At 42.7% G+C, this 21,964-nt stretch overlaps 2 protein-coding genes across 4 annotated transcripts in view; one reads left to right on the top strand and one right to left on the bottom strand.

The window, feature by feature from the left end:
- Window positions 1–2,260: 2,260 nt before the first annotated feature.
- Window positions 2,261–6,073, top strand: tac1 (tachykinin precursor 1). Of its 2 annotated transcripts, XM_003459949.5 has the most exons (5): window positions 2,262–2,762; window positions 3,495–3,597; window positions 3,680–3,703; window positions 5,460–5,516; window positions 5,594–6,073. In XM_003459949.5, the coding sequence occupies exons 1-5, from the start codon at window positions 2,646–2,648 to the stop codon at window positions 5,638–5,640; spliced, it is 348 nt and encodes a 115-aa protein (XP_003459997.1). In that variant the 5' UTR covers window positions 2,262–2,645; the 3' UTR covers window positions 5,641–6,073. The 2 variants fall into 2 exon arrangements, with proteins under 2 accessions (XP_025757912.1, XP_003459997.1); XM_025902127.1 differs by lacking the exon at window positions 3,680–3,703 and having other exon boundaries at window positions 2,261–2,762.
- A 297-nt stretch (window positions 6,074–6,370) lies between these two features.
- Window positions 6,371–21,964, bottom strand: part of asns (asparagine synthetase) — a 36,620-nt gene continuing 21,026 nt past the window's right edge. For both annotated transcript variants that reach the window (XM_003459948.5, XM_019355582.2), the window contains exons 9-12: window positions 8,776–8,876; window positions 8,192–8,273; window positions 7,955–8,110; window positions 6,371–7,556 (exon numbers count right to left, since the gene is read on the bottom strand). In XM_003459948.5, the coding sequence (XP_003459996.1) occupies window positions 7,347–7,556; window positions 7,955–8,110; window positions 8,192–8,273; window positions 8,776–8,876 (549 nt within the window). In that variant the 3' untranslated portion in view covers window positions 6,371–7,346. The remainder of the gene's footprint in view (window positions 7,557–7,954; window positions 8,111–8,191; window positions 8,274–8,775; window positions 8,877–21,964) is intronic.

The raw sequence follows: 21,964 nt of genomic DNA, 5'->3' as shown, positions 1-21,964 counted from the left end.
AAAAATAAATACAGGAATAAATAGCAAACAGAATAAATATATACACCATCAAGAGAAATATATCCAATCAAGAGTGATATACACACATTGGGTAGCAAAGTGCTTGGAAGCAGTGCAAAGGGAGTGATTGGGGCCACTTAGTGAGGAGCAGTCAGCACGGGGATCTGAAGGTGGTCCAGTTTGGTGGTGAGGATGTCTTCCTGTTCTTCGCTCAGTGCTTTGTGAAGAGCGGTGGTGATGGCATCCGCCATGGACCAATTTGCTCTGTAAGCAAACTGGTGGGGGGTCAAGGGAGGGGAGTGGCCAGTCTCAGATGTGCTGAGGCACTGCCGGCTCAAAACACTTCATGACTACAGACGTGAGGGCTATAGGTCTGTAGGCATTATGGCTGCCTATACCAGCCTTTTGGGGGATGGGAATGATAGTGGAGGCCTTCAGACAGGTGGGAATCGTTGCCTGAGTCAGGGAGAGGTTGAAAAGCCCGGTGAGGATCCCTGCCAGTTGGTCCGCGCAGGCTTTAGACACAGCCCCTGGGATGTTGTCGGGGACTGGCAGCTCTCCTGGGGTTTGCCACTCTCAGTTTCCCTCTGACCTCATGTTCTTGGAGGGAACATGTTGGAGGGAACAGACCATGTTTAATGACCCAGATGCTTGGAGGGGTTTGTTTCCTGAGGGGGATATATGCAGGCATAAAAAGCAGAATGAGGTGGTCAGATTGTCCCAGGTGGGGGAGGGGTGTCGCTTTGTAGACATGCTGGATGTTGCTGTATACGTGGTTCAGTGTCCTGCCCCCCCTGGTAGGATACATAACATGCTGGGGGAATTTGGGGAGTACAGATTTCAAAAATGCCTTATTAAAGTCTGCAGCAACAATTTGGACACCCTCTGTGTGCTGTCTCTGGTTTTTACTGATAAGAAGTTGAATGTGGTTGAGTGCTGAGCTAACATTAGCACTGGGGGGGATGTAAACAATGGCAACTATGGCTACCGTTAACTCCCGAGGTAGATAGAAGCTTCTGCACTGAATGGACCTGGTGTCTAAGTCCGGTGAGCAGTGACTTTCTATAATTTTGCTGTTATAGCACCAGTCCTGAACCACATAAGCACGCAGCCCAATTCAGACCTGATCCAGCTCTAACTATACGTTTTACCAAAAAGGAAAGTTTAAGCCTAATCTTAAAAGTAGAGGCAACAATACAAAGTGATCAGTGCATTGCAGGAGGACGCAGTGAAAAGGCATAAAAAACCCAAAGAGGTGCACAGTAGTTGGGTGCGCTGTGCTGCTGAATATGTCCGTACACGCTGCCATCTTGCTCATTTTTGCAACTTTTCAAGTGTAAGTCAATGGAATTTCAATACATTTTCCCAGTCAACTATAAATCCACCTAATTTCAATATAATTTCCCAGTCAGCCATAGACGAATGACTTTGAGAGGGGTCCCATGGAACAGTCCAGCTGATAATAGTTTTAATTTCCAGGTCAACTAGGAATCCATTACTTTTCAATGCCTTGGTTGTCGCCTGGTCAACTATAAACAGATCAATAATCATTCAGTTATAACATGAGAACTTTGAATCAATGTTATTCCAGTGTCATTACTGTTACACTGTCAGGTATCATCTGTATTTTAATATGGATTTTAGCATATTTTGGCCATAATGATGATTCAGATGAAAAATCAACATTAACTCAATCTCATCTTGCTATCTGGGAAAGATGAAAACCAGCCCAGAAAGACTTCAAACGATCACCACGGTGATTGTACTGTAGAAATGGAGGATGCAGTCTGTCTGTTCATTCATTTGTTACCTGTTGAAGTTCAGGGTCTGGCAGCTGGGCTTGGGTTGACAAACACTCAGCTTTTACATTACTCCCAGTTCTTGGCTAGCTTAGCGTTAGCATGCTGTCTGTGGAGACGCTTGCAAGTTCTTTTGCATAATGCAGATGCTTTTTGCACTACACTAACGCACTCTCCTCCTTTGGTGCAATAAAACTTCATGAATAAATGATAAATTAAATGTTAAATACAAATGTTCTTAAACTGAGCATTAGGTAGAAATATCCCTATAATACTGGCCTCCATCAAAAGTATTCAAACAATGAAAAAACGTTAAATCAAATGGCCCAGACATGTTGGAGCAACTTTTAAGTTTTGGGCGCTGTGACAACGAAAAGCGGACTTTTTACTGTGACTGAAAGCTGGATAACAGTACTTTATGACGTCACCATCATTCTTCATAATAGTGACGGTGAAGTCCGGTGACGCACAACAGGTTCTGATCACTGCGCTTAACAGGCTGCTTACCGAAACTTCACTCAAGTAATCATAGTACTGTTAAGGCGTTACTTAGCAACACTATTCACACCGGTATATAGGAGCGTACGGATCGGAGACCTTACGAAACAAACAGCTCTAGAAGCTGAGTGCGCAGACAGCGCTGGAGATAGTGCTGTGACACAGGCTACGCGCTATGGACTACTGTTGATTTGTGGAGGAAGAAACAGCGCACACTCCAGCTCCTTCTGGTGCTCACACACCTGTTTCATTCACCTCGCTTTATTTCTGCTGACTGATAACTGTTATCGTGATACATTGGGTATTAGAGTGCTTATTGTTGTAGAGTGAGAGAAAAGCTGCGAGATCATGAAGTCTCTGCTTGTAGCAGTTTTAATGGTTCTCATCGCCGCCGCCCAAGTTTCCGGCGAAGAAAATGACCCAAAAGAGGACACTGATTACTGGACGAGCACTAATCAAATCCAGGTATGTATTCAGAGTTATACTCTCTCCTTAATAATTCATAAATACTACTATTAAAGTAGCTCGTCTTTTAGTCTCCTTCAGTGGATGAAAGCAGAATAAATTTATATACCACCTAACAGGCATAAGGAAATTAGTTTGACTTAAGTTTTTTTTTTTCTTCCTTTTTGTGAGAACAAAGACATCCCCTTACAGACGTATGTTAAACCCCAGCGTCACACTTGTAGGGTTGCATATTTGTATTTTTAAAAAAATATTAAAATTATATGTATACACAAATTTACTGAAAAGGCGTATATAAAGGCTCATATATTAGCTTAATCACACTTTAGGAGCGACTGGATATATCGGCACTTTGTCACAACGGGCATCATCTCTCTGTGCGGGACATTAGTAGCGCAAAGATCCATATTGCCAGTCACACTAATGCATACTGCATGAATATAATCCTGAGATGGAAACAGAAAATCGCAAGAAAAGATCCAAATTCATTCTGCATTACTCGGTGTATTTTATGTGGGTGGACCGGTGGGTGGGACTGTCAGCTAATATTGATTAAGATAAGGTTCTGGCAGAATTCCGCTTTATTCTCTTGTTATAATGACGTGAGCAGGTAGATAAGGTATTAACACAGTTGAGGTATAGTTTGATGACACTAAATTTTTATAAAGATAAGATCCACTCTCACTCCACTCTGCTTCTCAGTGTAAGCATTCCTTCTCCCCCTCCACTCAGAATGGCTGGATTTCCGACGACCCGTTCAGAGAAGCCCTGCTGAGAATGACAAGAAAGCCAAAGCCACATCAGTTTATCGGTCTGATGGGGAGGCGCTCTATGGGTAAGAGCTAATTCTTAATAAAAGTACTTCTCCTATGCACCAGTTATTCTAACCTTTCATTTTTACTTTCATCCTCCCACAGCAAACACACAGATCACCCGCAAAAGTAAGTCCTGAAGTCATTATAGCTATAGCAATTTCCCTGCTCTTTAATTAAAACTCGGAACAAAAAGACCTAACCCCTTTGCCAATAGCTGGAGATGTGTGGCCAGTTACCTCGGACCTTTGACTGGCGCAAGCTGGTTTGTACACTGCTCATTTGTGCACAAATCAGCATGCACAAAGCAAAACTGAATTTTAACATAACAAAATAAAGCTCAGGTAAAAATAAAGCTAAATAAAAAAAATTTAAACGATTTTAAAACAAATCTAAATATCAGTATGTACAGTAGTGGAAATAGGCAAATATGAATATTATTCCCAAATAAAATTGATGAATAGCTACAACCATCTATTACAGTGATAAGTTAACAAGAATTAAATGATCACTTTCAGTTTACCACCATATCACTTATGTGAATTATAAGTAATTCTGTTACAGTATCACTTTTAATTTAATAGAGAATAAATTACTAGTGATAATGTAATAATGCTCCCATGTGGTAAAATGAGACTGCTCTGTGGTGACCAATCAGAGACGTATACATCAGGTGGGATGTATTAGTCATAATGATGAGGGATTTCTTCAGCATTCTCCTCTTAGACACCTCTACCCGAGTCTTCGAGTTTTACTCCCAGAATCAGTCTTCAAGATGAATTTATTCAGTCTGTTGACATTAGCAGCTTTCATCCTGCCGAACACTCCTGCATAGAACACCACACTTGCCACCACAGAGTGATGGCAAGTGATATAAACAGCAAGGCCTTACAAATGTTGAACGACCTGAGCCTTTTAGTTGATACAGGTCGCACAGATTCTGCTCTATATCTCATCCATGAAATAAACCCTTTTAAATGGATGGAAGGGCATTAAAAAAGCATTCAGGACATTAACCCATAAGAGCCCAGATACATTTTTACTGCCGGGAAAACTATGGGAGAGTCAGTGTTTAAACTTTAAAAGGAAAACTTTCCTCAGTGTGTGAAGGGACGAGGTTCTTTAGAATCAGACACACAAGCAAAGGCAAGTGTGCAAGGGTCAGATGGACTTGTGTGCTTTTCTCTAATAATGTGCATTTTGACTGAGATTAAAGGCAAAAAAAAAATACATTGAGTCAATAAATGTACTGAGACAGTGGGTGGAGAGGTGTACACAGCTGTGACAGCTCTACAGATATCAGCTCACTCCACAAAAGTGGAAGGTCTTTGTTCCACAAACAGAGCATGGAGCAGAAAAAGCGTAAATTCAACTTGCCCACAGTGTTTGTGTCTGTGGGCAAGAAATGCAGTATACAAAGATTTTTTTTCCCTAATGTTCTTTGAACTAATTAATTAGTGAGTAAAGAAGGTGGTCCAGGGGAGACGCCTGTGTGAGACAAAGAGGGAAAAGATAAAGAGCAATGAGGAGGAGGGGATTTTCTCTTTCCTCTGTCATGGTTTGCGTTTCATCTGAATTAGTCACCCACTCAGTGATGCACTCAGTGCAGCGCAAGTAAGCAAACAGCTAATTTATTCCTGTAATGCAGGACCCGCTGTAAAACAATCATAAGATAGGGAGCTGAGATACGTGCCCTCAGGACATGTGGCCGTGTAGTTGAATTTTTCATGGTTCAACAAAAAGTCTTTAATACTAAAAGAAAGAAACCAACAAGACATAATTCATTGTTTTGTCGATGGCTCGAGAGCCATTACAATTTTCTTGTTGTAGTTAGATGAATGAGACATTCAGTGTAGTGTCTTATCTCAATGTCTTTCCTATGAAGGACATAAAGTGAACTCCTTCGTTGGACTGATGGGGAAGAGGAGCCAAGAGGAGCCAGGTCAGTTCACTTAACGAGGTCTCATTTTCTCAAAAACGAACTGAATCCTTAAGATGGCATTTTCCCTTTTTCTGCAGAGTCTTATAACTGGAACACAATAGAGATGTATGACAAGCGCCGCTAAACAGCCGTCACCTCTCTGCTTCTCATCAACCATTCTTCAGCCACGGCACGGGGACCGGATGTTGGTTTTGTTTTTCTCCAAACCGCGTATAGCTGTTAGTTCATTTAAAAGATTATTTTCATACTGTAGTGAAATAGCAGTTCTGTACTTGTGTCAGTTTGATCTGTTTCAGTAGAAGAAAGAGTGGAGTTTGAGGAAGTGTCATTATCAATGTTAATTTCCACCACCTGCCAGTTATCTGAAAAGCGTGCTGATAGTTTCACGTCATTGTGCCTCATAACTGTTTGATTGTTTTTTGCTAATACAACAAAATAGCACAGGTTCTCATTTTGGCTTTCAAGTGGCTTATAGAAGCTGCCTTGTTCTTCATCTGCATATGTTGTGATGTATTAAAATAATGTTAAAAATTGTATTAAAATTATTTTATCACTGGTTCAGTCTTAAGCTTGTACAGTGTGAATCAGTGCTCAGTTAACCTAGATGGATGGTGCTAGGGCAGACTCTGATGGTAAACAGTGGTACTGCATGGAATATAAATGAAGTAAACAGTTTCTGTTGCAACAGGAAATTTTATTTTAGCGTCAATTAATGTAAAACACAGAAAAATAGAGACAGATAAAAGATTAGCTAAGAGAGAAATACAAATACAATGCTGCCTAGTGCAAACATCATTCAATAAACTAAGGTTGGATACAATTTCCTCGCTGTAGCATATGGTTATTAAATTACATTAGACTGCAGATATTAGTGATCTCTTCCTGTAATCCACTTTCAAACGTGACCATGGGTGGGACAGTTATATGAACTGTCTAACTCCTAGTTCCCAAACTGTTAGAATAGTCAGACCTAAAAAGCCTGAAAAAAATTATTAGATCTTTAACGCATTTCTCACTTCTGCCAAACTTGAAACATGTCCTTTTACAAAACACGTGTATAATATGCTAGTTAGTGCCAACAATGCTGCAGTTCTAGCTTGGTGATTAAGAGCCAAACACAAACTGAAACCAAATCAAACTACCAGAAATCAACCAAAGCTGTCAAAAGCTGGGAGGTAACAGCATGATAACCCTACTTACTGACCTCAGTCAGTTATAGTGTAAAGATGATACCACCCTTGCACCCTGTAGCTCAGGAGGTAGAACAGGTCATCTACTAATCAGAAGGTTGGTGGTTTGATCCTCCAGTATGCATGCCAAAGATCCAATTCCATCCATCCATTTTCTTCTACTGGGATGCAGGGGCAGCAGAGAAACCCAGACCTCTCTTTTGGGGAACAATAAAGCGGTCCCAGGCCAGGTAAGATATATAATCTCTCCAGCGTGTCCGGGGTCCCACCAAGGAGGCATTCTAGTCGGATCCACGAACCACCAGAACTGGCTGCTTTTGACGTGGTGGAGTAGCGGCTCTAGTTTGACAGTTTGATGCACAATAGTGGCATATAAACACAGGGCAAGTGAAAACAGGAAAGTGAGGAAGTGCTCAATGAAAGTCCACTAGCAGTTGGAGCTTATAGCAGGGTTCACCTGATCCATCTCCAGCTAGTCAGTATCACAAAGGAAAATCTGAAGGAAAGTTTGAAGCCTAATCTTAAAAGCAGAAGAGTTTTGTCTTCGTTCTCTCAGCTCAGTGGAAGAAATTTTAACTGTAATTAAACTCTCAAAGAAGTTAAAGATTACACATACTACAGACAGACACAAACACACGAATCACTGGTCTTTTTCAGCTTTATAGATGGACAAGGTACGGGCTGATGGATCGATGGCATCAATCCAGCGCGGCATCCAGTAATGGGAGAGCCACTGAGCACGGCCTGGGTAGTGCTTCTCAAACTCCTGTCTATAGTAGTAGGCCTCTTTAGTGCGTGGGGGATTGTGAGGGAACCTCTTGTAAGCTTCCTCCATGTCTTCATCGTTCACCTAAAAAAAACAAACAAACAAAAAAAAAAAACAGACGGGTCACTCACAAACTTTGTTCAATCAACCAAGCAGCAACATCAACTAACAAGCAATGTCATAATACAGAGCAATTATGAATGCAATTTACTGAATCTCTCTCCGAGGTTTAATTAAAGATTTTAATGCTGTCGTGATTAGTGTATTTGATCAATTTTCAGTGAATTCTTGGCCCGTTCTAATTTAAATTTACTTTAAATGCAAAATTTAAAGTTAAAGTAAATCTTTTATTCTGTCAAAGTGCACTAAGCTTGGAACTCAGATTTTTAGAAAGTGCACCTTTTTTTTTGGCAGAAATCAATGTCAACATAAAACTTTATTGTGAATGGGACCGAGTCAGAGGTTTCTCTACCAAATATTACCATTGACTCCAGATGCTCCTGCAGGTACGTGTACCAGGATTTCTTCAAAGATGTCATGCCATCACTAAAGGCTTCTTTGCGCCTCCAGAGAATCTCATCAGGTATCAAGCCGAGACCTTTAAAAGACTCCCTCAGAAGGTGTTTCTCCACTCCATCCTGATTTTACAGGACACAATACACTATTATTACAAAGCATAGTTGCATGATAGTTTGGACACCAATATTGTACAGACTCACCCTAGGAACCCTCATTTCATCAGGCAAGGAGAGGTAGTACGCTGTGAATCTGTGGTCCAGGAAAGGCACTCTCAGCTCCAGGCTGAAAGACAGAGCGACACGAAATGAGCCTGAACTGAAATAGTCCATTGCAAAATCAATTTCTATCAAATTGTGTGAGTACAGGATAGGTTTACTAATAGGTCTATGCCATTAATCAGAACTCTGTCATTAATTTTTATTACTATATTTGAATAATAGTCAGCGTCACCCTATTGGTTGGTTGCATTATTTGGTGACCACTATTGGTTAATCATGGTTAAAATGAATGCATTAGTTATTTTACCACCAAAGCTCTCCAGCTGCATTCCTGCTGTCCACTTTACCCTCCATCATTTTTTTTTCCTTTTTATGGTCAAATTAAAGATGCTTCATGAGCACTACATGCGCTACGAAAAGCTGTGGCACAAACAATTACAGCCAATTCTGAACTAAGTAATTGTAATTACAATTACAATTTTTAATTTTTAATTTTTTTGCTAGATTCTTGCAGTTACCGGTCTTAATTCTTTGGGCAGGGCTAGTGAGTAATAAAGAAGGGCTACCCATGTGCAGCAGTGGTCCGATCAGCACGGAGAACATCAAACATGTAGAGCTCCTCCATCAGACGAATGCTGTCCTCTGCTGCAGCTTTGGGTGTTGGAGCCTAGAGGAGAAAAAGCCATTTTTAAATGAATCCATTTCGATTGGCATTCTAACTTTAGGTTCAGTCTAAAGTTTTCCTTCAGACGTTGTAATATTTCTGGATCACAAGTCTGACAATTATGGTTAACAAAAGTGTTTCATATATTTTGTCTGTAATTATTTAAAATCGTTTTTATTTAAAGCAATGCAACATCAAAAGAAAAAGCAAACTCAATGAACTTAGATTTGCTCTACTTTGTAAGGTTGTATAATCATCCCAAAGCATAAAGATTTCTGTATTCAGATCAGTTGGAAAAAGAAGTCTGTCTTCTGCATAATTTTGAGAAGCCGCATGCAAGTCAGAAGAGGAGTTCCAGATAAGTGATCCAGACATACTCTATATTGTCAAAAGTATTCATTCACCCATCCAAATCAATGAATTCAGGTGTTCCAATCACTATAAAATCAAGCACCTAGGCATGCAGACTGCTTCTACAAATATTTGTGAAAGAATTGGTCGCACTCAGGAGCTCCATTGTGGTACTGTAATAACATTCCAACTGTGCAACAAGTCCAGTTTCAAAATTTCCTTGCCGCTAAATATTCCACAGCCAACTGTTAGTGGTATTATAAAAAAGTGGAAGCGATTGTGAACTATAGCAACTCACCCACACAGTGGTAGGCTGTTTAAAATCACAGAGCGGGGTCAGCAGTTTGGCAGTTGCCAGGAGAACAGTACTTGTCTGACTGCACTGTGCCAAGTTGTGGTGGGGCGTGGTAAGCGGTGCTGCTGCAGGGTAGGCGAATGCAACTGCAGGGTATCCACAATCACACCTCGCCGGGTTAATAGACTGAACTGGGTCATCTCAGTTTGTTGTTTGTGTGTACGTGTGGTTGGCAGCTAGGGAGCTGCAGCAGAGGCGTGTTGTAACAGCAGCCAAGTTAAATAAAGAGTAAAATGTCACTGAATGCTGGATCATGGTCCTGTCGTGCCTCCTACCTGTCACACAAGTGTTTGGTGAAGGGAGCATGGTCTGGCGTCGTTTTTCTGCAGTCGGACTCGGCACCTTAATTCCAGTGAAAGGAACTCTAAAGGCTTCAGCATACCAACACATTTTGGACAATTTCATGCTCCCACATTTGTGGGAGTTTTGGGATGCCTCCCTCCTGCTCCAACATGACTGCGCACCAGTGCAGAAAGCAAGGTCCATAAAGACATGGATGAGTCAGTTTGGTGTGAAAGAACTTGACTGGCCTACAGAGTCCTGACCTCAACCCAACAGCATTCCTTTGGTATGAATTAGTGGAGAGACTGTGAGCCAGACCTGTTCATCCAACATCAGTGTCTGATCTGTCTGACAGGCTGAAGGTTAAGGTTAAGCCTCTGTCCTGTTTTTCCTTTCTTACTGTTGCCAAATGATTTCTCATATGGGGTCATCTGACAGTTGGGGTTTTTGTAGGGTCTCTACTTTACAATTGTGATTTAGCATTGTATAAATACAATTAAACTGAATTGAATCAACAATCCTATGTTTTACTCATTTATTCCTTTGATTTGCATAGTTATTTGAAACTTAAGATTTGAAAAATTGAAAATACAAACAAACTTTGCACAAAAAGTAAGAAAATGTATTTTTTTTTTGTAACAATGCTTCTTTGTGATAAATCTCATACATGCATTTCTGCGTTGAAGAACAGAGTATATGGGTTGCATTCATAAAAAACCTCTGCCAAATCTTCTCTACCAATGTCAAACAGCTCATTCTAGTGTACTGACTCTTGTTTTGAGCTTCCCATACTCCAAATGCTGCTTAGCAACACCTGTGAGCACGGATCCTCATGCTCCAAGCATGCAACATTTGGCTTATCTTGATAGGGCCCATACCATAGGGTAACTTGAAGACACGGCATTATTTGAAGTGAGCCCTAGTACCATCTCCAATTGAAAACTATGTTCCATATAAAAGGGAACTTGGTCAAGAAGACAGTACCACAATCAAATGCTTTACTCGCCGTGTTGCCATGTAGGAACTATTGGCAGTCTTCTACAGATTAGCAGTCAAAGTTCACATGACAATATGGCCAATGGCTCTCTAACCAGACAATCTGGAACAGATTACACACAGCCAATTTGCAGTCTCACAGTCAGGCCCATTTGGGACCTGACTATGTCATGTGTGTGTTCCTGCATATGTCAGAATTCAGAGTTCCCAGTTGGAAATCTGTTGTGGAATGTCCACTCAACCTCCAATTTCCCACTTGGAGAGTCGGAGCAGCACGATATACCAAGTTAGCAGCACTAAATGTAAGCAGTAAATGGCCTGTATTTGTATAGCGCTTTACTAGTCCCTAAGGACCCCAAAGTGCTTTACACAACCAGTCATCCACTCACTCACACACACACATTCACACACTGGTGATGGCAAGCTACACTGTAGCCACAGCCACTGACAGAGGCGAGGCTGCCGGACACTGGCACCACCGGGCCCTCTGACCACCACCAGTAGGCAATGGGTGAAGTGTCTTGCCCAAGGACACAACGACCGAGACTGTCCAAGCCGGGGCTCGAACCGGCAACCTTTAATCTATACTACCACTCTTGTATATTTGTGACTTGTTAAATAATAATACACACAAGCACTGATCATGCTTTATCCATGAATGTGGTGTTTTTAAGCACAAAAAACAAGTAAAGAAGTAAAGAATTCAAAATTGTGAGGTTTTGCTATTGATTTTGCAAGAACCAAAACAAATCCCGTTTTTCCTCAGTTTTTTGGAACTTGGATTTCAGAACTTGAGAGTGACGCCAATCTTGAGTTCTAAGTTCACATTATTGTGTGACCAAATGTTCTGTATCTATAAAAGCTAGGTTAGTTATTTTTGTCATATTGTAAATATCCTTCTTTAAAACAATAGACATGGTAGCTCTACAGGTGGGAAGCCTTTATGTTTGAATACCTTTTCTCCTGTTAAGGCTGGAGAGGCATGTAAAAGGCCTTTTCTTTCTGATTTTCATGGTGGCAGGCAAGTTGTGCTTCCTTTCTTTAACACTTTTCTTTGGTTTTGTTTTGACTGTCCCTCCCCCCAATGACCATTTTGTTTGGAACTGCAAATCTGAACTCACTTATTCTGATCCACAATGTCAGGGTATATGGTTATAGCATGGTGGAAAAGAATGGAGAGAATCCTCCACTAAACTTTTGGGTTGGCATTACTTTTGATTTTTTTGTACCAATTCCATGCTTTGGTGTTTTTTTTGTTTCCTTTGTGAGGTGTGGGCCACATCCATGTGGGAGTGGAGATTCTACTCTAGTCCAGCTGCCAGCTATTTGGAGTTGAGTACAGGGAGCAGCTGATTGGGAAGGATTGGAGCCCTTCTCTATAAAGGGGAGAGGAAACAGGAAGGGGGAAGGTTGTTATTGTTTTAGTAGGACACTGTTGCAGCAGGGAAGCCTGGGAGACTCCAGGATGAAGAGTGCACATTTTAAAGGAAAGGATTTTTAACCTGGCCTGGTTTTACTTTTAAAATAATCTGATAAAAGTATAGAAAGTAAAGGAAGAGATAAGTGGATGTGGAGAGGTAAGTGACGGAAGTGACGGGAGAAGGTAAGCGAATTATGCTGTAGGTGACATCAGACACCGGAGATTTGGCGGAAAAAAACAAATGGTAGCATAGAATTTGAAAAACGCTTTAAAACTTCAAGTATTCCAAATGCACTAATCAATTGTCATTTAACTAACCACATTTGTCCAACTATCTCCAACACCCTGGAGGACAACGAGGAGAGTTTAGACGCTCTCCAAGATTTCATCGACCGGTGCTTCCACGACCTAGTAATGAAGAAGGCCCAGAGTGCGTCTTCCCCGGCCAAAGTTGAGACACCGTCATCTAAAAGATGTCGCCCGGCAGACTCCCCCGGCACAACATCGCCTGCCGGCAAAGACATTGTGGACATCCTGGAGTCAATCGATGAGCGATTGTCCAGTTTTGATGCAAGGCTGTCCCTGGTGGAGATCTTACACCGGGAATTTAAATCTCTGAAGGAATCCCTGGAGTTCAGCCAGCAGCAGGTGGAAACACTTGCTGCGGAAAACGCCACGCTACGGGACTCGGTCAAATCTCTAACCGATAATGTGACCCAGTTAAACATAGAAAATAAAAAAATAAAAGAGACCGTTATCGATCTACAAGCCCGTAGCATGAGAGATAATCTTGTGTTTTCTGGTATTCCAGAGTCTGCCGGAGAGGACCCAGAAACGACCGTGAGAAGCTTCATTAAAACCCACCTGAAGCTGCCGGAGGACACGGTGAAAAACATAGGGTTTGAAAGGGTGCATCGCATTGGGGCTCCGAAGACAGGAAGTGGGAGACCACGGCCTATTGTGGCCAAATTCGACCACTTCAAGCAGAAGGAGCAAGTGAAGAGTCGCGGCAGAGAGCTGAAAGGAACGGATTTCAGTGTGAACGACCAGTTCCCCAGACGGATCCTGGAACGATGCAAGATCCTGTTCCCAGTCCGACGTAGCTTTATCCAGAAAGGCTCCCGGGCTGTCATCTCCGTGGACCGGCTCTACGTGGACGGACAGCTCTACCGCGACCCCGGCACCACTCCATGGCTGTATTGACTGCACACAAGATAAGAATCCGCTACACTATTCTCTTCACTCACACTCTCTTGTATTAACTTTTGTTTAACTTCCCTCTCCCTCTCTTGTCGCTCACCCTGCTCTTTGGTTTCTTTGCGTCTCTTTTCTATCACTGCGTCGATCACCTGTTTCCTTACCCATCCACAAACAACACCCTCTATTTCTACATGCTCACTCTGCACGATCACACACACACACACGCGCTTAAAGGCAACACATTTACAACAGCCTCACAGCGCACACAGATATAGGACACACACACTCAGACGTGCGCACACTTGCTCATAATAGTTATTATGCACACACATATAGAGACATGGAGCTTCTCGCTGCGCATTTTTCTTCTTTTTATTTACAAACGAGTGATGTTTTTCCATTTTCCTCACCGTCTAAGCGAGACACACAGCGTACATCATTAGTTATACACTCACATCTATGGGCGCACTAAGGTTTGTCACATGGAATGTGCACAGAGCTGGCTCCAGAGAAAAAAGGTTAAAAATATTTAACCAACTTAAAAACCTACAGGCAGACGTTTTATTACAAGAGACTCACAGGCCTGTCACAGGTTTGAATGAACTTAAAACACCTGAGTTTCCTAATGTTTTTTCAGCCTGTTATAATTCTAGACAAAGGAGTAGCAATTTTAATACATAAAAATATTAATTTCACAATATTCGACACAGTTATAGATCCAGAAGGCAGATTTCTAATCGTTAAACTATCTATACTTAATCAAAAGCTATGTATTGTAAGTATATATGGTCCAAATGTTGATGACCCCTCATTCTTCCACGGATTTTTTAGTACACTCTCTGAACACCTAGATTGCACACTTGTCCTTGGGGGCAACTTCAACCTGGGGCTAAATGAAGAAATGGATAGGCTCAATACAGCAGGAACTCAGCGTAATTGGCAGTCCACAAAAATAATCAAACAGTATATGAGCGACTTTGGTCTTTGCGATACATGGCGTTCCCTTCACCCCGACAGTAAGGAATATACTTTCTTTTCACATGTGCATCACTCCTACTCTCGTCTGGATTATCTCCTAGTCAGCAGCTCATTGCTGAGTGATATTTAAGACACTGAGATTCACCCTATAGCTGTCAGCAATCATGCTCCTGTATCTTTAACACTAATACACAAGAATAATACTATGCCAAGTAAAAACTGGAGATTTAATACATCACTACTCAAAGATGAAGAGTTTATCAAATACTTTAAAAAAGAATGGACTCTATATTTAGGCTATAATGCCATTCCTGGAACATCAGCACCTGTCCTCTGGGAAGCAGGGAAAGCTGTGATGAGAGGTAAAATAATTTCTTTCTCATCACATAAGAAGAAAGAAGAAAACAAAAATATTCAGGAATTAGAAAAAAAAACATCAAATCCTTAGAAAAAGCCTATGTGTCTCACCAAGATCAAGAAATATTGAACAAAATACGCAAAACAAAACTAGAATTAAATTAAATTATTAATAAAAAAGACTCAATTCTACTCAATTCGACTACTCGTGCAGTAAAAATATTGAAACCATAATATTGTCTCTTGATGCAGAAAAGGCGTTTGACAGAGTTAACTGGAAATTTCTATTTGCAACTTCACACAAATTTGGTTTTGGAAACTCTTTCGTAAGCTGGTTAAAAATATTATATAATTCCCCAACAGCTTGTGTCAGAACAAATGACCAAACATCCTCCAGCTTCTGTCTAGGAGACAGAAGCTGGAGGATGTTTGGTCAGGCAGGGATGACCACACTCTCCCCTTCACTGTTTGCAATTTTTATTGAGACACTAGCAGCAGCAATTAGACAGGCTACAACAATTAAGGGCATAAAATGTAAGAATGTAGAACATAAAATCAGCCTTTATGCGGATGATGTGTTACTTTTTCTCCAAAACTCACAAACCAGTCTCTCTGGTGTAATTGCATTGATAAACTCTTTCTCAAGAGTCTCAGATTATTCAATTAACTGGTCAAAATCTACAGTTATTCCGATTAATTGCTCCTTCCATAATTCTTCAGCTACTCGACTGCAATCTGGAAACATTAAATATTTAGGTATCAATATCTCTCCTAAACTTGCAGAATTAACTAAATTAAACCACATCCCACTTTTAAAGACAGTAGAAGGTGATCTGGCTAGATGGAAATCTCTACCCATATCACTCATGGGAAGGGTTGCCGCTATAAAAATGATGGTTTTGCCAAAAATAAACTATTTATTTTCAATGATACCAAGTTAGCCATCACAAGATTGGTTCAGATCTCTAGACTTGTATATTTCTTAATTCCTTTGGAAAGATAAACCCCTGCGTATCAGCTTAAAAACATTACAAAGGACCAAGGATAAAGGAGGACTAGATCTGCCTAACTTTAATCACTACTTTTTAGCCAACAGGCTTCAGTTCATCTCTAGATGGTTAAAACACACCTTCTTAGATGAACCCTGGATAGATGTAGAACAGGCACTATGTAATAATCTAGAAATTTCAGACCTACCATTTATCAGCTCAAACATCAAACGACATGAATGCTTTAAAAGCATCAACATCAGCTCTTCTCTAACAGCATGGTGGGAGTTTTTAAAAATAACAGTCTTCATTAATCCCATGCAAACGTACACCTATCTGGAACAATACGGACATACTACAAAACAATAATATGATCAACTTTCCAGATTGGAGTTGTAAAGGAATCAAATACTTAGAACATATATTAGAAGGAACAGAATTTATTCCATTTGACAGACTAGTTACACAATATGGGATCAACAAGAAAAGATTTTTGGAATATCAACGAATTAAATCCATAGTAAAAAGAGAATTTAATCCCAGTGAAGCTTAATTACAAACACCACCAAGTGTGGTACAATTTTTTAATCTTAAAACCCCCAAATTATTGTCTAAAATATACAGAACACTTTCTAAAATAGATGAATCAATATCCCTTCCTATTGCAAAATAGGAAGTGGATTTATCGATCAGCTTAGACCAAAACCTTTGGTCTCAGATATGCTTAAAAACCTTTCAATGGATCAGAAATCCCGATTTGCAATTAATACAATACAAAATATTACATAGAGTGCACTATACTGGTCATAGGATGTTCAAGATGGGCTATACGTCTTCTACAAACTGCTCACACTGTCAGCAAATACACCAGACAATTATATCCACGCACTTTGGTTCTGTCCACCAGTTCAGAAGTTTTGGCGTGAGATATGTGAAGACTTATCAAAGTGTCTGAAATGTAACATTCCAGCCTCCCCTTTAGTGTGCTTGCTGGGCAACTTGGATGAGGTCACTACAGAAATAAACACAGCCCACATTATTTTTATGGCCCTATGCATTGCCAAGAAAACTGTCCTCATTAACTGGAAAAATAAAAATAATCTTAATTCTAACCAATATAAAAATCATCTAATAGATCACATTAGTCTTGATACAGCCTCTGCCATCACATTTCATCAATCCCTCTGGGCTCCTTTGATCGGCTTCATCACCTAGTGGGGGTGGGGGGGGGTCATGGTTTGGTCCTGCCTTCACTATTGTGGTTGATATGGGGATAGGGACGGCCTTAGGGCATCTGGGGATTCCCTAGGGACGTTTTCCCTGGCGGACCTAACGCAGGGGTTGTGGTCATGACCTGGGTAGGGGCTCTGGTGGCTCTTAGATGGTGTTTTCCTTGTGGCTGCATACAGCGTAGATGGGGGAGGGTCTGTGCTGGCAGACGTTGGTTACTGGCCTGGTGGACGTTGGTTACTGGCCTGGTAGCCTGGCTGCCCCGGGGTGGGTCCGGGACGGGCGTGGAGGCTTGGGGGTCTGGGGGTGCTCCGCCCCCGGGTTGGGGCTCTGGCTGGGCCTTGGGGCCTTGGGTCCTGGTTGTTGTGTCGCGGGGTGGTGGGCAGGTGGGTGCATCGGCCCAACTGCAGGGCTCTCCAACTGGTGGGGAGGCTGTTACATCTTTGCAGGAGGTCTCCTCTCTACAGGAGCTCACTCTGCAGGTGGGGGAGAGATATTGGAGAGGTGGAGAATGACTTGGTGGTGTCTATTGTCTTGTGTAGTCTGGGAGAAGATTGGATGATGGGGTGGGTGCAGTTTTCTCTGCGGTGGGGTCGGGTGGGCTGCCCCGGACTCTGTGCGGCGGGGTGATGCTGCTGCTGCGGGCCCAGTCCAGATGGGCCTGGGCCCCCTTGCCCTGGTGGGTTCCAGAGTGTGGGGGTGCCTACTGGGGTCAGCGGGGGAGCTGGCCCAGGGAGTGGCCGCGTGCCCCTCCCTTTCTTCCCTCCCCATCCTCAGCTGCCTCCCTCTTCCCGCTCCACCACACCCACACACACACACGCAGGGCTTGGGGTGCAGGTGTGTCACCAGAGGCACCCCCTCAGTCCCCTTCTGGCCGCCTGTGCCTAAATTTTATTCCGAAACCTAGACATCCACATTACTCATACTCTCATAACACATACATATAGGGCCTTGGGGGTGGGCACGTTATAAGGCGTCCAGAGGATGGTCTGTGTATTCAAACCCACCTCTGGCGCTGGTGCCCTATCCTCCATTTTAAATGCATATAGACACTGAGGGTTTTCGGGAGGAGCCGTGCTGCTCTCTGGCAAGAAGCACCATGCCCTCCTGTGTTTTAAATGCACTTTAGAACAGCACGCAGCAACACTACATATGAGCGGGCGGAGGGAGGTTTGGGGTCTTCACTCACCCCCGTTCTGTTAACTGCCGGGGCTGGGGAACTGGGAGGAGGTGCTGGCCGTCGGATTGGGGTCTGGGATGTGGGGCCTCCCTGCTACTGCAGATAAGGAGGCGGTCTGCTTTCCTCCACCCCAGAGAGAAGGGTTACATCTCCTGGGTCCGGGTACGGTTTGCCCCTCTGGGGGTTAGGGTACCCGGACCTGGGATATAGAGTATGTTTGGGTAGTGTGAATGTGTGTACAGTTTCTATTTGTGTCTGTCTCCACGTCGGGTGAGTGCCGAGTATTTGTTTGTGTATATGGGGGTGGGAATGCATGTTTGTGTCTCCGTGCGCCTGTTCGTGTCTGTCTTTGTGTCAGCTTGGGTCTTAGACTTCACCTCTCTGGGAACATCTCAGGCTCTCCAAGGTATGGAGGCCTCTCTCCCCTCACCACACTCCCTGCCAGTGGCTGATGCCCTCAGACGTTGGTGTGTTGGCGGTTCTTGGTGTCTTGGGCTGGGCGCTCTTGTATGTACCAGCTCACTCCCAGTGGCCGATTGGCGGGGCCTGGCGCCTGTGGCCCGGCTGGGCCCCTTCTGGGGGGTGGGGTGCCCTCAGGCCTCTGGCCTATGGGCCTGAGGCCCAGCCTGGCGCCTGTGGCCCGGCTGGGCCCCTTCTGGGGGTGGGGTGCCCTCAGGCCTCTGGCCTCTGGGCCTGAGGCCCGGTCCTCTCTGGCACAGCTGTCTGCCGGCAGAGCCCACGGGCACGTCACTGCAACCCCCTCTGGCCTCTGCTCCATGGCTGTTGGGTGACCTCTCGTTTGGGGCTCTCCTCAGCTCTTCCCAGGAGGGTGGCACGTTTACCCCCCAGTGGTCCTCCTTGGGTCCTCGTATTCTGGGGCCTGGATCTCCTCCATACCCGCTTTATGCCCTGGGGGACGGGGCTATGGCTCCCCACACTCCCTAGCAGATCATTACATGGAGAAACCTTTTGAATACAAGCGTGCCGATGCACACAGGTGTGCACACGGATTTTCACAGACACAAGCTACACCTTTCTTGGCTGCTACTTTCTTGGCTGCTACCTCAAAGAACATTGTGCGCTGTCGATCTTGCGTACTGCACAATAACATGTAATATTTAGTATCTACTGTTAGCTAGTTTATTGTGATGGTGTTGTATTTATTATGTTGCTCTGTTTTGTTTGTTTTTTCTTATCCCCATACAGGTGATTCAGGTGTTTTGTTTGTTTTTCCTCTCTTTTTTTCCCTCTCTTCGCCCCTTTCTCATCATCTCTTCTCCCCTCTATTTTTCTTTCTCTCCCTCTCGTTCTTTCATTTTTTTCCCTCCCTGTCCTATCCCCCAGTCATGTCTGTCCCATCTGTAACAACAGAAAAATCTAATAAAATAAATACATAATTATAATAAAGGTCAATCAAATGGACCAATATGGCAAGGCCATGATGATCCAATTGGTCAAGTAAATCCGCTTGGCATCTTTCTTGGCCTTCAGACAACAATTCTGATGGCTAAAGATCCAAACGGGACAGGCAAAAAAAATAAATAAAAAATAAAAATAAAATAATAATAATAATAATAATAATAATAATGATCTGATGATGATGGAGGGAGGACTCATTTTAATTAGGATTTGTGTTACTGCTGGGATAAAAAACACTGGATTGAAGCCTCTCTGTGCCCATGGAAAGGAAACTGGCCAAGATTTAGAGAAGTTTTAGCTCAAGAGTGGAAGCCACAGGATCTGGTGTGGAGACCCACCCTCAAACAACGCAAGGCCTGAAAAGGTGGGTGGAAAGCCTTTCTGAGGAAGATGCAGGATTGATATGTTTTTGGCTGCTTGTTCTTCTGAGTGACCACCTTTTCCCCGTTTGTAACCAGGCTAACAACCCTGACCGCAGTGGCTTTGAGCCTTGGATTCCAGGCCGGAGTTGTGTCTTCAGCCAGTAGTTTGACTCTGAGTGAAAAAAAAAAAAGAAAAAAAAAAAAAAATCTTGTGTACCCCATTGCAGTGTGAGTGTGGTGGTTTCTTACTGGTCGTTATTAGAGTTTAACACCTTCTTGTACGGAGGCCATTTTGGGCCAGTTACACAATCTGGTTATCAACTTGCTAATTTAACCCAATTCAATTCAATTCAATTCAATTTTATTTATATAGCGCCAAATCACAACAAAAGTCGCCTCAAGGCAGGGTTTCTCCTCCAAGTTCACATGAAAGGGTTGATCCTAGGTCCTCCTGTAACCACTCCTCCCACAGGTCCTCCCACTCCTACAACTGACGAGCTCTAGCTGATGCTCCTAATTAAGGAAGTGAAATTGAGAAATAGTGAGTTGGAGGTGCAGCCTATGCTTCTCAGAGTGAACGCTTTAGAGCTGGACTGCCAGCCTAGTAGCTCAGCCCAGCCCAGTTACTTATCACACTGCAAGCCAGCAGTCTTGCTGTGAAAGCTTCAATGTGGGCAAACACATTAGATTGGTACCACCATTTCGAGAGTCTGACATGGATTTGTACTTTGCTGCATTTGAATGTATAGCAAACCTTTGAACTGGCCCAAGAATATTTGGGCTTTGCTACTGCAGTGTAAGCCTCTTGGAAAATGCTTTTGCCATTCCTACTTTCAACCTATGGAGTTCATCTTCACTTTTGGTGCCAAAGGCTGACCAGACCATGTCATTCTGTAACTAGACTCTGCAATTCCTAGAGAAATTGCAGTGGGATTGTTGCGGGTGGCTGTAAAGAGTTGTAGGCTTGTTGCTATAGGGTAAAAACATGCGTCCCTAATAAAGTGGCAGACATTCCCAAATTGATATGCATTTGTGTTATCCATATTCAGAGATGGCAAAAGTACAGAGATTCTGTAGTAAAAGTATAAGTACAGATTAGAGATGGACTGATCCGATATTACGTATCGGTATCGGTCCGATACTGACGTAAATTACTGGATCGGATATCGGAGAGAAATAAAAAATGTAATCCAATCCATTAAATATCAAAAAAGCACCTCACAAAACTTGCGACATGGCGTAACTCGGCTCATAACCGTAGCATGTCGGAGCAGTGTGCTCATGTGATAGAGCGGCTGTGTGTATTTGTAGCCTCGCTACCTAACCAGCATTTCATCTCCGAGGAAGTTATCCCAGAGAGAAGTAAAGCAAGTGTGTAAGTTCATCTATGAATGTTTGTAAAGCATTCCCACGTTAAGCTTAAAAACCGACATATGGAGCGACTGCCTCTTCTTGCTGCTACTTCAATCATGAAACTGCTTAATGATCAGCTGATCGGCTTTTCTGTCGTGAGTCCGTCTCTCTTCTTTGTTTTTGGCCCACTTTGCACCAGAAAGAGGAAACCAGCGGCTAAACAACAGCAGAACGTTTAACCTTGATAAGCTGTTGTTAGAATTTATTTAATATTACTTTCTACACCAGGATCCTTTTCTATGCAGTTGACGGCTGGTAACTGTGCAGGGGCGGATCTAGCAAAGTTATGCCAGGGGGGCCGATAGGGCATTAACAGGGAAAGGGGGGCACAAAGACATACTTTTCTTTCTTATTCTCATTTAAAATATCTAGCTTTTAATAAATAATTATCTGAATCTTACACCCAAAGTTTTAATCTGATGTAAAATGTATAGAAGTCCATTACTGTATATAGTAACTGTTAAGTCTAATATACCCTAGTAAGCTATACTACTTTTTCCTTTGGGAAGATACCATCTGTACAGTCTGCAATTCTGTTGAAGAAAGATGTTGAATCTAT

Source organism: Oreochromis niloticus, linkage group LG22, assembly GCF_001858045.2.
Source record: "Oreochromis niloticus isolate F11D_XX linkage group LG22, O_niloticus_UMD_NMBU, whole genome shotgun sequence".
In the NCBI taxonomy this organism is placed as follows: domain Eukaryota; kingdom Metazoa; phylum Chordata; class Actinopteri; order Cichliformes; family Cichlidae; genus Oreochromis; species Oreochromis niloticus.
Note: the sequence above shows the minus strand (reverse complement) of the source record. Positions and strands in the feature narration are given on the sequence as shown.

What these genes read in the sequence shown, in the direction of transcription:
- tac1 (XM_003459949.5), top strand. Translation starts at nt 2,646, where the DNA reads ATGAAGTCTCTGCTTGTAGCAGTTTTAATGGTTCTCATCGCCGCCGCC. An exon ending in CGAGCACTAATCAAATCCAG is followed by an intron (nt 2,763 to 3,494) that starts GTATGTATTCAG and finishes CCCTCCACTCAG; the next exon opens with AATGGCTGGATTTCCGACGA. An exon ending in CACACAGATCACCCGCAAAA is followed by an intron (nt 3,704 to 5,459) that starts GTAAGTCCTGAA and finishes TTTCCTATGAAG; the next exon opens with GACATAAAGTGAACTCCTTC.